The 15,239-nt window shown below is 51.2% G+C and overlaps 1 protein-coding gene across 1 annotated transcript in view; it reads right to left on the bottom strand.

Annotated features, from left to right (window-relative positions):
* LOC144509924 (uncharacterized) overlaps positions 1–15,239 on the bottom strand; it is a 73,966-nt gene that overhangs the window by 16,705 nt on the left and 42,022 nt on the right. Inside the window, exons 8-11 of the mRNA XM_078238923.1 lie at positions 13,369–13,611; positions 7,827–8,005; positions 6,147–6,388; positions 2,032–2,126 (exon numbers count right to left, since the gene is read on the bottom strand). Coding sequence (XP_078095049.1) covers positions 2,032–2,126; positions 6,147–6,388; positions 7,827–8,005; positions 13,369–13,611 — 759 coding nt within the window. The remainder of the gene's footprint in view (positions 1–2,031; positions 2,127–6,146; positions 6,389–7,826; positions 8,006–13,368; positions 13,612–15,239) is intronic.

Below are 15,239 nucleotides of genomic sequence, written 5' to 3' on the forward strand. Positions count from 1 at the left end.
CACTCGGTGCACAGAAAATCTGGGGGTGTGGCCATGGATAAGGGGATCCTTATTGTTATGCATTTATTACCGAAGTGTCTAACTGTGGAAGCTGATCCCAAACAAGCTTGTTCCTCGATCCAATTGGCTTGACACAAAGCTAGTCAGTCCATCAATGGAGGTTACCATTGACCAGAGCTGAACTGGACCAGCCATAGAGTTCCTACATTGCACAAAGAGGCCATTTGGCCCATTGAGTCTGTACCAACTCTCCAAAGGAGCATCTTACCCAGACCCCGCCCTATCACGGTAACCCCTGTGCATTTCCCATGGCCAATCCACCTAACCCGCAGGTCTTTTGGACTGTGGGAGGAAACCGGAGCATCCGGAGGAAACCCACACAGACACGGGGAGAACATGCAAACACCACACAGATAGTGACCCAAGCCTGGAATTGAACCCGGGTCCCTGGTGCTGTGAGGCAGCAGTGCAAACCACTGCCGCCTAATAAATATTGCAACAACCAGAACTGGTCAGAGACGACGTGTCCTGCGACAAGGAGCTCACCTCCTGACCCCCCCAAAAACCTGTCCACCATCTACAAGGCACAAGTCAGGAGTGTGATGGAATTCTCTCCACTTGCCTGGATGGGAGCAGCTCCAATAATACTCAAGAAGCTCGACACCATCCAGGACAAAACAGTCCACTTGATTGGCACCCCTTCCACAAACATTCACTTCCTCCACCACTAACAAACAGTAGCAGCAGGGTGTACTGTCTACAAAATGCACTGCAGGAACTCAGCAAGGCTCCTTAGGCAGCACCTTCCACTACCATCTAGAAGGACATGGGCAACAGATACTTGGGAACACCACCACCTGGAAGTTCCTCTCCAAGTCACTCACCATTCTGACTTTGAAATATATCGCCGTTCCTTCACTGTCGCTGGGTCAAAATCTTGGAATTCCCTCCCTAACAGCACTGTGGGTGTGCCTACACCATGCGGACTGCAGCAGTTCACGGCACCTTCTTGAGGGCAATTAGGGATGGGCAATAAACGCTGACCTAGACAGTGACCCCTTTATATAGTTGCCTTGGCTTTGATCGTTTAAGCTCATTTCAGCTTCGCCCTCCGCCCCTCCAGCCTTGCTGCCGTTGTGCGCGGATTCCGGCTTTCCAGGGATTTTGCCACACCACCCGGCCGGAGAAACGGGAACTTGCACAGAGTCTGAAGCAAGTTGGAAAATATTTCTCTTTTGCCACAGGAAGTCTTTGGCTGTGAGCCCCTCACGGCTTTGAGAACTGGAGCTCCTCAGAAGATTACTGCCATTGAACATACAACTAATACCAACAACAACTTGCAGTTACATAGCACCATTAACAGAGAGCAACATTAGAATCCCTTGTGAGATGCCCCAAGGACTTTCCATTTTTAAAAATTCATTTGTGGGACGTGGGCGTCACTGGCTGGGCCAGCATTTATTGCCCATCCCTAGTTGCCCTTGGAGGGCAGCTGAGTGTCGACCACATTGCTGTGGCTCTGGAGTCACATGTAGGCCAGGCCCGGTAAGGATGACAGATTTCCTTCCCTAAAAGGACATGAGTGAACCAGATGGGTTTTTCTGACAATCGACAATTGGTTTCACGGTCATCAGTAGATTCTTAATTCCAGATTATTTTTATTGAATTCAAATTTGACTATCTGCCATGGCGGGATTTGAACCCGGGTCCCCAGAACATTAGCTGAGTTTCTGGGTTAATAGTCCAGTGATAATACCATTAGGCCATCGCCTCCCCCATGGGGAGCCTTTTATCCGACTACCACTTTTAAAAAAATGTTTGTGTTGCAAACATTTGCAGAAATATTTTAATTTCTGTCCGGTTTTGGTATCAGGGCCCTGGAACTCAATTGTTTGAAAATACACAGCGCGTCCTGGCTTAAGGCACTCACAATAAATCCTGTAATATTTAGCCCACTTCACCCTGTTGGCCGAGGTGGGGTTGGAGTAGATTTTTAACACAATACATTGTCCACACAGTCAGGATACGTACCAGCAGCTCCTGTGCAATCAGCTTGCCCCGGGATGAGATGGCGTGGAGTAACAGCTTCTCAGCATCATCCTTACCCACTTCATCCAACTCATTGTCTGAAATCAGGAGCAAAGATTGAGGGGCTGATTCTCACAAAAAGATTCCGAGTGTCAAATTCGCGTAAAAATTGGAGTAAATCCTGCTGGTGTTTTCAGCAGGACTTTCAAAATGAATCTCCCACACTCTGTGCACTGCAGAGTTGCACTAGTGTGATTCAGGCCAAAAGGCTGGGAACAGGGCCTATTCCCGCTGGAGAGGCCGGCGGCACAGTGCTGAGCGGGCCACTGCGGATGTGCCAGTCTGTCAGTGCAGAGATCGGCACTACCAGCTCCGCAACCCCCGCATCTCTGGCCATGCGATCCCTCCCACGGCCCAATCACTGGCCCACCCAACATGCCCAGGCAAAACCTCGATTTCCACCCCCCCCCCCCCCCCCCGCACCCCCGATCTGCCCACCCTCTTCCCGCAGCCCTGACCCTCCCCCAGCAGGTTGCCCCCTCCCCCATTCTGATGCCCAGCCCCAAATCGCTGGCCTCCCTACCTCGGTCACTCAGCCCAAGTGCATAGTTGCAGTGGGACACCACCCCCCCCCACTCCAACTGACCCCCACCAGAGGCCCCGCCCACCCATTAGGCCCCACCCCAAATTAGGCTCCACCTCCTTGGTACTGCCCGATGCCCTGTGGGCAGTGCCAAGGTGGCAATGTCCAGGGGGCACCCCCCCCCCGATGCCCAACCCACTTGGGGGCCTCAATTGCTCCAACCTCACTCCAGCAAGGTACAGCCACAAGCTCCCCGTGGGGAGCTATTGTAGACCCCACTGGAGTGAACCACTCTGGCCGGGGGCAGTGGGAGGGGGGGGCAGGCCCCGAGACTTCAGTCCCGGGCCTGCTACTGACATTGAAATTGCATTTAAATTCTAATTTAAGCCGGAGATTTGGCTGCCGGAGACACGCAGAGGCTGTGGCGCCCACCGGGGAGTCTGCTGAATGGCCTCCGCCAGAGTCTCAGACTGCAACACAACCAAACACCAGCAGGTGGCACAACAAGTCACCGTAATGGAGGGAATAGAACAGGGAGACAGAGAAGAGGAGAGCGAGGGGGTGGGAGGGGGAAAGAGAGGGAGAGCGAGGCGGGGGGTGGGGGGGGGGGGGGGGGGGTGGGGAGAGCAGGGGAGTGCGAAGCGGGTGGAGAGAGGAGAGAGTGTGTCAGAAAGAATCAGAGAGGGCAGTGAGAGAGAGTTTAAGGGATTGACGTAAAATGAACTCAGTTTGGAGACACTTTCCCAACGTGTCAAATTATTAATTTTAAACTTTCTCCTCACCAATCAGGATGTGGAGTTGCCAGTTTTGGACTGGGGTGGATTTAATGAGGTGTTACACAACAGCAGGTTATCTGAAATCACGAGCTTTCGGAGCGCTGCTCCTTCGTCCGGTGAAGTCCATCCCTTCCCACTGCTCCCTGTCACTTCACCAGGCGAAGAAGCAGCGCTCCGAAAGCTCGTGATTTCAGATAAACCTGTTGGACTATAAGCTGCTGCTGTGTGACCTCACCTTAAATCAATCAGGATACAGCTGTAACCTCTGCAGGAAGTGGCGGAAATCCTGAGCAGTTTAATTAAACTCGTTACCCCAGCTCTCGGAAATATATTTTATTTCAGTTCTCTGGATCAAAGGAAGTATGGAACTGGCATTGTTACATCAGTGACTATCAACAGGAACTCAGGAAACATCAACGGCAAAGCTTGGGATAAACGGCATCTGATCCAAGCTCTGAGCCAGAACTCAAAGCTGCCTCAACTCATCTGCATCCCTCACATCCCGACACTCACGCGCTCGGTCCTAAAATAAACAGGAACAAAATCCTGCTGGGAGAGGGGCAGCAGCGCTGGGAGAAACATATTGACACTGAGCACAGGGAGAAGCGGACAGGGTGACACTGAGCATGGAGGAGGGTGTGGGAGGGGAAGATACAGGGTGACCCTGAGCACAGGGTGGTGGTGGGGGATGGGGGAGGAATGGAAGTTTGTAGATGATTTTATAATCGCAGTTTAATTCTGCATTTCCTTTAAAGGTGGAGAGCGAATCAATGAGGTAGCATGGTTTAAAGGAGGAATCAAAATCATAGAATCCTACAGTGTTGAAGGAGGCGATTCGGCCCATCGAGCCTGCATCGAAAACAACCCCACTCAGGCCCTATCCCCATAACCCCACATATTTACCCTGCTAATCCCCCTGATACTAAAGGCCAATTTAGCACGGCCAATCCATCTAACCCGCACACCTTTGGACTGTGGGAGGAAACTGGAGCACCCGGGGGAAACCCATGCAGACACGGGGAGAACGTGCAGACTCCGCACAGACAGTGACGCGAGGCTGGGAATTGAACCCGGGTCCCTGGCGGCTGTGAGGCAGCAGTGCTAACCACTGTGCCACCCGAGTTGGCTGAAGACTCTGTCACCAGCGGTGGGTGAGAGAGTGGAATATAAAACGCCAAAGACAGCGAATGTTTCTGCTGGGGGGGGGGGGGGGAAGAGTCTAGGTGGGGCTGGTGCGTGGGGCGAGAGGTCAGACTGGGGGCGACTGCCTGCAGTTGGGTGAGATAGGGAATTTAAAGAATAGAAAAGAAACATTAAAGTGACTCTCGGGCCTGCATTCAGCCGAGTGTAAAGATCCCAATGCGCTGGTAAAGGAAGAGCAGTGAAGTTCTCCCCAGTGTCCTGGTTAACACCAAAACAAATTGATCTCATTGCTGTTTGTGGGACCTCGCGTGTGCAAAGCGATTGCCACATTCTTCTCATTGTAACAGCGACGGTTATTTCATTATGTCTGAAATCTTTCCAGAAACCCGTGATTGTGTAAAGTCATACTTTACACAGAGCTTACAACATTAGACCCAGGCTGCTTTGTGGGAATAATATCCTCCCCCATCGTCAGCAGATTCAATAATCCTTACTTCAAAATGTAAAGGAACTAGCTTCTGAAATATACCGACACTATTCCCCTCAAAGACTTAATCTGATAGCTTCTCTGGGTAAAGATGCTTCTCCTGAATTTCCTGTTGGATTTATTAGTGACGACCTTATCGCCCCTCGAAAGGGATGAATATTTGAATATTTTCTCACCTGATGGCGTTCCGAAAGTTCGTGCTACCAAATAAACCTGTTGGACTTTAACCTGGTGTTGTGAGACTTCTTACTGTGCCCCACCCCCAGTCCAACTCCGGCAACTCCACATCATATTTGAATATTGTAAGGCAGAGGCGGATAGATAAGTGAGGGGGTGCAAGGTAATCAGGAGGTAGGCAGCAATATGGAGAGATAGATCAGTTGTGATCTTACTGAATGGCAGAATACGCTCGAAGGACTGAATGGCCAATTTGTTCATGTTATGGTCTCCAGTTTTGGCCTCCCCCAGATGTTGAAACATCTCCACGTCAATCTTATCAAATCCCTTAATTTTAATAAAGACCCAATGAGGCCATTCCTCAGCTGCCTCTTTGCTATGATTGGTTAGGCTGGGGTTGAGCAGAGAAGGCCGAGGGGAAACCTGATTGAGGTGTACAAAATTATGAGGGACAGGGATAGGGTGGAAAGGAAGGAACATTTCCCCTTAGTAGGGGGGGGTCAGTAGCCAGGGGGCCAGTAGCCAGGGGGCATAGATTTACGGTAAGCGGCAGGAGATTTAGAGGGGATTTGAGGAAAAACTTTTCACCCAGAGGGTGCTGGGAATCTGGAACTCACTGCTTGAGAGGGTGGGAGAGACGGGAACCCTTAACATTTAAGAAGCATTTAGATGAGCACTTGAAATACCAAAGCGTACAAAGCGATGGACCAAGTGCAGGAAAGGGGCATTAGAATGGATAGGCGCTTGATGACTGGCACAGACATGATGGGCTGAAGGGCCTCTTACTGTGCTATAAAGCTCTGTGACTCTATGCTATAGACTGCCTGGTTTAGTCACATAGACAATGGCATTTTCGGTACAATTGCAAGTGTCACCCACCGGTTTATTATAAACTGTCATCACGTGGTGAATATCGCGTCGTAATAAATAGTCAGCAGCAGTGGTCGCCTACCTGTTCTCTCCTCCTCCTCCTCCTCTTCCTCCTCCTCCTCAGGATCCTCTCTCACTTCACTCTCACGGTCGATATGCCAGTTGCTGTTTAGATGTCCCGGACTCCACTGTCTCCTGGTCACGTGAGGAGCAGCCGTCTGAGGCTCCTGGTGGTTTTGTACAAAGGGGATTTGGACTTGCTCCAGGCGACTGCGCAACTTAAAGTCCGTTCCCGCGTTCACATCATTAATAATCTCATCCCACCTGTCAACAGAATAAAATGGCAGTGACTCAATATAGAAAGTCTCAGAGTGAGGGAGGTGATTTACACATCAACACTCACTCATTTCCAGCAATCGGTTTAACATCAGCACATTATAAAAGGAGGAATTTAGCAATTTACCCTTCCGAAATTCATTTTCCCCTCTCCCTCTCGAGGCACTCGGGTACCGGGGGCAGAGGAACAGTGGCATTGCCACCGGACTAGCGATCCAAAGTCTACGGGACTGGGACCCCAGTGAGAGTCAGCGTCTACGGGACTGGGACCCCACTGACAGTCAGTGCCTATGGGACTCGTAGCCCAGTGAGAGTCAGTGTGTGTGGAACCTGTACCCCAGTGAGAGTCAGTGCCTACAGGACTGGGACCCCAGTGAGAGGAGTCAGCGTCTACGGGACTGAGACCCCAGAGTCAGTGTCTATGGGACTGGGACCCCAGAGAGAGTCAGTGTGTGTGGGACCCATACCCCAGTGAGAGCCAGTGTCTATGGGACCCGGACCCCAGTGAGAGCCAGTGTCTAAGGGACTGGAACCCCAGTGAGAGTCAGTGTCGAAGGGACTGGAACCCCAGTGAGAGTCAGTGTGTGTGGGACCCGTACCCCAGTGAGAGCCAGTGTCGAAGGGACCCGGACCCCAGTGAGAGCCAGTGTCTATGGGACCCGGACCCCAGTGAGAGTCAGTGTCGAAGGGACTGGAACCCCAGTGAGAGTCAGTGTCGTAGGGACTGGAACCCCAGTGAGAGTCAGTGTGTGTGGGACCCGTACCCCAGTGAGAGCCAGCGTCTATGAGACTGGGATCCCAGTGAGAGTCAGTGTGTGTGTGGGACCCGTAATCCAGTGAGAGTCAGTGTGTGTGTGAGACCCGTAATCCAGTGAGAGTCAGTGTCTATAGGACTGGGATCCCAGTGAGAGTCAGTGTGTGTGGGAACCGTACCCCAGTGAGAGTCAGTGTGTGTGGGACCTGTAATCCAGTGAGAGTCAGTGTGTGTAGGACCTGTAATCCAGTGAGAGTCAGTGTGTGTAGGACCTGTAATCCAGTGAGAGTCAGTGTGTGTAGGACCTGTAATCCAGTGAGAGTCAGTGTGTGTAGGACCTGTAATCCAGTGAGAGTCAGTGTGTGTAGGACCTGTAATCCAGTGAGAGTCAGTGTGTGTAGGACCTGTAATCCAGTGAGAGTCAGTGTGTGTGGGACCTGTAATCCAGTGAGAGTCAGTGTGTGTAGGACCTGTAATCCAGTGAGAGTCAGCACCAATTGAACATGGAGCTGATCCTGGAGTCAGCTTCTTCAGAAGAGATTGGCAGAAATCTGGATTATTTTATCAATTAGTTACTGCCCGTTCACCCCAGCCAGATCACCAATCAAATTGTAGTATTTTGTATCCTCTCTTGGCGGGACGGGGGGGTTGGTTAATTCTGGGGTGACATACCTCTTCACCTGCATCTGATGGCTGATTGGACGACTCTCTGACTTCTGCTCACTGACTGGAGGAGGCTCTTGTTTTCCATCAGCCGGGTCTCCCTGCTGCATGGCGTGGTTTTGCTCGACAGTGACACCCTGCGTTTGATCCGGCCCCTCAACTGTCCCGTCCGCAGTCACCTTCGCATCCTGTGTCAGCACAGAGAAACACCAAACTCTTGTAAGCGGATCTCTGGGGATCTCCTGCTGCCAAGTGTCAGGGTAGAACCAGGTGGATTCCTCCAGATTCATAGAAGATTCATAGAAACCCTACAGTGCAGAAGGAGGCCATTCGGCCCATCGAGTCTGCACCGACCACAATCCCACCCAGGCCCTACCCCCACATATTTTACCCGCTAATCCCTCTAACCTACACATCCCAGGACACTAAGGGGCAATTTTTTAACCTGGCCAATCAACCTAACCTGCACATCTTTGGACTGTGGGAGGAAACCGGAGCACCCGGAGGAAACCCACGCAGACACGAGGAGAATGTGCAAACTCCACACAGACAGTGACCCGAGCCGGGAATCGAACCCGGGACCCTGGAGCTGTGAAGCAGCAGTGCTAACCACTGTGCTACCGTGCCGCCCGTAGATTACTGCACCTGCTACCGTAGATTACTGCACCTCACTCAAAGGTTGACTTTACAAAGTCTCCCACCAGTTGCTTCTTCCCTCAAGATCTTTAGGCACTTACAATTTTTAAAAAAAACAGATGCTGAAAATCCGAGACAAGAACAGAAATGTCGGAACACTTTTGGACAGTCAGTCAGCATAGCTGGACAGAAAGCGTTTGAGGTTTAAGGATCTACACCTTAAACTCTTGAGTTTTTGACTCTCTCCATAGGTGCTGTCTGACCTGCTGGGCATTTAGAGCTTTCTCCATCATTGAAAAGCAGTTCAATGCGAGAACCATCACACACCAGTGCTTTATTAAATAAAGAATGTGCAGAACATGTTAGCGAGGGCTGGGGCAGTCACTAAAATCAGTGTTACAGTTTGCACAGTCTCAAATAACTAATGGCATATTTTCCTGCCAAATTAACAACATTGCACAATGTTGTTTAAGTAAAATCTGCACCCTCTGGTTTGTTTCATAGTTGTGGTGGTTCACCATGTTTATACTGCCTCACTACCCCCGGCCACTATTACTACTCTAGCACCGTGTTTCACTTCCTTTTTCCTCGGATGGTGTTGGCTAGCACGAGGGGACATAGCTTTAAATTGAGGGGTGAGAGCTATAGGACAGATGTTAGAGGTGGGTTCTTTACTCAGAGAGTAGTAAGGGCGTGGAATGCCCTGCCTGCAGCAGTAGTGGACTCGTCAACAAAAAGAGCATTCAAATGGTTATTGGATAAACATATGGATGATATTGGAATAGTGTAGATTAGGGGGGCTTTAGATTGGTTTCACTGGTCGGTGCAACATCGAGGGCCGAAGGGCCTGTACTGCGCTGTAATGTTCTATGTTCTATGTTACAGACAACACGGCACCAATAGAATGCTGGAGTCTGTTTGAAACATCTTGCAGAGAAACATGATTAAAATACATTTCTTAAAGGCACAGTACCGTCACACCACCACAACTCTCGCAGCACAGCGGGCCGGGAGACTGAACTGGAGGCCGTTTAGCAGGCTTCTCGCTGGGCGCCACGGCCTCTGTGCATCTCCGCCCGCCAGATTTCCGGCATTGTCAGCTCCGTGCCAGAAATCGGCGTGCAACTGTATCGATTATTTAAATGGGGATTCGCATGCAAGTAGCGGGCCTGGGACTAAAGTGTCCAGGCCCGCTAGCGTCTCCCCACTAGTGGGCAGCTGGCGGCCCGACCCTGCTGGAGGAGTGAAAGGGGACCGTGAAGGCCCCCCAGGAGGTCAGGGGTAAGGGGGCCCCCCTGGGCATTGCCAGCCTGGCCCCCTGGCACTGCCAAGGGGACAAAGTGGCAATGCCCAGGGGGCGCCTTGGCTCTGCTTACCAGGCATCAGGCAATGACAAGGGGGTGAGGCCAGAGGAGGGTGGGGGGGTAAAATCAGTGAGGATGGGGGGGGGTCCCGCTAACACTCTGCATTTGGGATCATAGGCAGAGAGAAGGAGGCCAGCAATTGGGGCTGGCCATCGGGGGGGGGGGGAAAGAGGCATCCGGACATGTCCAGGGTGTGGGTGGGGGGGGGCGGAACGTTGCACGGCCAGCGATGCAACTGGCCAGCAATTGGGAGGCCGGCAGTGTGGGGCCACTGTGCATGTGCCAATCTCCACTCTGACAGATCAGTGCATGCGCAGTGGCCCATTCAGCGCTCTGCTGCCGGCCTCTCCAGGGTGAATAGGCCCCACCCACTGATTTTTAACAGGGTTCACTCCAGGGCACCGAGTGTGGGAGATTCATTTTGAAACTCCCGCTGAAAAAACAGCAGGATCACTGATGATATTCCAGGGCTGAGACAGACGGATTCTTGAATTACAAGGGAGACGCGAGGTGGAAAAGTGGAATTTAATGGCAGTATCAGATCTCACTGCGATCTCGCTGAATGGCGGAACTGGCTCGAGGGGCTGAATGGCGGAACTGGCTCGAGGGGCTGAATGGCCTACTCCTATTTTTTGTGTTAGCAATGGGGACAGGATCTAGTATACACCAGTATTCCCAGCTGGAAGTTCATTCTGTCCAGGCGCAATCCCCCAGGACACTCCTTCTTTGCCCCTTCCTTTGCCTCACCATTGATTCAATAAGTCTTAAAGAAGCTAATACAACAAGAACAGGGACAATGAGGTTTTTTTTTTGCTGAACTCACTGCCTGGATTGGACAGTGCCACATGCTGAGTGCAGCCAGCAAGCTCCACCCGGAGTTTAGTTAACAGAACCAGACCACAGGGGCAGTGCTAGTCCCGAGAGTACGATCGGAGAGGACACCAATAAAGCATCAGCTCCAAATTTTGTTTTCATTCAATGTGGCAAAGTGGTTAGCACTGCTGCCTCACAGCTCCAAGTACCCGGATTCAATTCCGGCCTCTGGTCACTGTGTAGAGTTTGCACGTTCTCCCCGTGTCTGCGTGGGTTTCCTCCGGGTGCTCCAGTTTCCTCCCACAGTCCAAAGATGTGCGGGTTAGGTGAATTGGCCATGCTAAATTGCCTCTTAGTGTCCCAAGATGTGTAAGTTAGGTGGATTAGCCATGGTAAATGTGTGGGGTTATGGGATAGGGTGGGGAAAGGGCCTGGGTAAGGTCAGAGAGAGTTGGTGCGGACTCGATGAGCTAAAATAGCCTTCTTCTGCAGTATTCTACGATTCATACAATTATTTTTATTTCAGAGCAGGAAATCAAAACAGAAAATTTTGGAAATGCTCGGCAGGGCAAAACAATATCTGCGGAAGAGAAACAGAATAAACGGCCTGATTTTCCCACCCTCCTGCCCACTGGGGGGAATCGTGGCAGGTGGGACAGATAATTTGACGGACCAACAGAAAGGTCTGTTGACTTGGGTGGGGAGGGTGGAATATCCGGACCCGCGCTGGACTGGTCTGTATTGGACCGGACCGGGAAAACCGGTCCAACATTTCAGGCCAATAACCTGTGGTCAGAACGGGATGAGGTCGGCGATAAAACAGGTTTTGGGAATTGCAGAGGCACAGAAATTTGGGGAGGGAGGAAGGAACAAACAGGAAGGTCTGTGACAGTGTCAAATGTAAGCATGATGTTGTACCAGAAGAAGAGATGGATAAAGAGGTTGAAGGCTGAAAACTCCCGAGGAGCAGCTAGGCCGAGAATTCCTCCTCAGCCAGTGGATTCCGATGGAAGCTTGTCTTTTAACCGGACAATTTACAACCTTCTGGGACTCAACATGGAGATAAACAAGTGTCAGCCAGAACTTTATCCTGTAATATTGGATTGCAGGTACCGGTCACGGTTTAGCTGTTGTCATTTACACCTGCCCCCCCCCCCGCCCCGGGGGTCCCATCCTTTGCTTCATTACTTGTCCCATTCCCATCTCACTTTTGTCTTTGGCATCCATTGTATTTGGCTCTTAAATACAAAGGAACAGACCCCTGGGGATACCTCGTCACAAAGAAACCCCTCCCCCCCCACTATGATCTGTTGGATTTTTATGAAGATGTGACTAGTGCGGTTGACGGAGGGGAACCGGTGGATGCGGTGTTTTTGGATTTCCAAAAGGCGTTTGATAAGGTGCCTCACAAAAGGTTGCTGAAGAAGATTGGGTCACACGGAGTTGGGGGTAGGGTGTTAGCGTGGATTGGGGATTGGCTATCCGACAGGAAGCAGAGAGTCGGAATAAGTGAGTGCTTTTCTGGTTGGCGGACGGTAACTAGTGGCGTGCCGCAGGGATCGGTACTGGGGCCTCAACTATTTACCATTTATATAGATGATCTGGAGGAGGGGACTGAGTGTAGGGTAACAAAGTTTGCAGACGACACAAAGATAAGTGGAAAAGTGAATCGTGTGGAGGGCGTAGAAGGTCTGCAAAGAGATTTGGATAGGCTGAGTGAGTGGGCGAGGATCTGGCAGATGGAGTATAACGTTGACAAATGCGAGGTTATTCACTTTGGAGGAAATAATAGCAAATTGGATTATTATCTAAATGGAAAAAAATTGCAACATGCTACTGTGCAAAGGGACCTGGGGGTCCTTGTGCGTGAGATGCAAAAACCCAGTCTGCAGGTGCAACAGGTGATCAAGAAGGCAAATGGGATGTTGGCCTATATCGCAAGGGGGATAGAATATAAAAGCAGAGATGTCTTGCTGCATCTGTACAGGGCATTGGTGAGGCCACAGCTGGAATACTGTGTGCAGTATTGGTCCCCTTATTTGCGGAAGGATATATTGGCCTTGGAGGGAGTGCAGAGAAGGTTCACCAGGTTGATACCAGAGATGAGGGGTGTTGATTATGAGGAGAGACTGAGCAGATTGGGTTTGTACTCGTTGGAATTTAGAAGGCTGAGGGGGGGATCATATAGAGACCTATAAGATAATGAAGGGGCTGGATAGGGTAGAGGTGGAGAGATTCTTTCCACTTAGAAAGGAAGCTAGAACTGGAGGGCACAACCTCAAAATAAAGGGGGGTCAGTTTAGGACAGAGTTGAGGAGGAACTTCTTCTTTCAGAGAGTGGCGAATCTCTGGAATTCTCTGCCCACTGAAGTGGTGGAGGCTACCTCGTTGAATATGTTTAAACCATGGATAGATGGATTCCTGATCGGTAAGGGAATTAGGGGTTATAGGGATCAGGCGGGTAAGTGGAACTGATCCACTTCAGATCAGCCATGATCTTATTGAATGGCGGGGCAGGCTCGAAGGGCTAGATGGCCTACTCCTGCTCCTAGTCCTTATGTTCTTATGTTACGAAAGAAGGCTCCCCGCCGCAGAGATCCCTCTGTGCGAAGTACTGTCACAAAATGGTGGCCCTAAAATCCCTGAAAGAACAGTATCATTCCACACTCTTAAGTACAAAGTGTCTACCATCTCAGCTCCTAAACCCCACCAAGCGAGCGTGATGTTTGAGGTCTCACCTGTCTATCAGGCTGGAGGCTGTTCACGGTCCGAGTGAATCGCAGGATGCGGTTGGCTCCCTCGTCCTGCGGGCGTAGTTGGTTGTTCGAATCCCAGACTGGCGCATTCCTGAGTGCGGGACGTCCCTGCAGAGGTTCCCTGGGCTGGCCCTTCGCCGGAGCTCCCTTCATTCCCGCCTCCCCGGTATTCTGAGACTGAGCGCCCTCCTCCACGCTCATCAACCCAACTTGTGGTGGTTGTTCCTTTAATGGAAAAGGAAGCCAATGACTGCGCTCACTCCGGACACAACAACCACCGCAGCTCCACAGAAATCCAAGAGGTTTTGCAGTCAAATGGGAAGCGGGTTTTATGGAATGCAAGATGTGGCTCCAAATTCTGGACTGCGAAATTTGGTTTGACTCAGGGTCATTTTGCCTCATCCTTGTTTCTGATTGGACGGCTGTAGGTTTAAGTCTTGCTAAAGGATTTGAGCGTTTTCCCAGACAGAGGTGGGAGTGGGAAGAGGGAGAGGAGGGTGGTAGTGTGCCCATTATGGGGGTGGGGAAGAGGTTGCAGTTGTGGATTTAGGAACAGGCACCAAAAGTTGAGATCCACAAGTCAACATCTCCCACCGGGTTAAAGGCAGGCGGGTAACATTGTCCCTTGATAAAACAGCCCCGGCGCCCTCCCCGTCTCCCCTCCCAGGCAGAGTGTGTCTCGGTCCTGGCGACACAAAAAAATCCATTATCCGAAATCGCTCCCAGTCAAAAAGTGGGAGCTGAGGGAGCAGAATTTAAAAAGTGAACCAGTCAGTTAATTTGGTCTCAAAATCAGCGGAATCTGGATTGGAATCTAATTATCCACAGGTGGAAATAACGCTGCTTCCCACTTTTTATTTTCCCCAACCAATCACCTTTGAGTGAAAATCTTCCCAAGATCAAATAAAGCCAATCACGGGTCTGGCCTTTCCTTCAAACGTCAGCCTGATTCAGTTGGTAACACTCCAGCCAATGGGTTCAAGCCCATCCCACGATTTGAGCAGCTAAGCTAGGCTGACACTTCAGTGCAGTCTCTGGGGCGTGCTGCATTGCCAGAGGTGCCAGCTTTCAGATGATGTCACGATAAGGTCTGGCGGGTCTGTTCTGATGGGTGTCAAAGCTGTCATGAGGACAGGTTGTTACGTTGGAAGGAGAGGACTGCCAGAGGCCCAAGGCCTGTCTCGATCCAAATCCAACTTGTGCAACCCAGAGACTAAATATCAGGAAACCGAACCTCATCGGGAAATCTGACTGGCATCAGGTATCAGGGCAATGTCACCCAGTAACTCTCACCTGACGAGCACATTTCAGAACATTGTGGGCGGCACGGTAGCACAGTGGTTAGCACTGCTGCTTCACAGCTCCAGGGACCTGGGTTCGATTCCCGGCTTGGGTCACTGTCTGTGCGGAGTTTGCACATCCTCCTCGTGTCTGCGTGGGTTTCCTCCGGGTGCTCCGGTTTCCTCCCACAGTCCAAAGATGTGCGGGTTAGGTTGATTGGACATGCTAAAATTGCCCCATGGTGTCCTGAGATGCACAAGTTAGGGGGATTAGTGGGTAAATATGTAGGGATATGGGGGTAGGGCCTGGGTGGGATTGTGGTCGGTGCAGACTCGATGGGCCAAATGGCCTCTTTCTGCACTGTAGGGTTTCTATGATCTATGAGGGAACAAAGACAAAGGCACGGTGGCACAGCGGTTAGCGCTGCTGCCTCACAGCGCCAGGGGCCCAGGTTCAATTCTGGCCTTGGCTGACTGTACGGAGTTTGCACGTTCTCCCCATGTTGCCACGGGTTTCCTCCAGGGGCTTTGGCTTTCTCCCACACTCCAAAGATATGCAAGTTAGATGGATTG

Source organism: Mustelus asterias, chromosome 22 (assembly GCF_964213995.1).
Source record: "Mustelus asterias chromosome 22, sMusAst1.hap1.1, whole genome shotgun sequence".
Classification (NCBI taxonomy): Eukaryota; Metazoa; Chordata; class Chondrichthyes; order Carcharhiniformes; family Triakidae; genus Mustelus; species Mustelus asterias.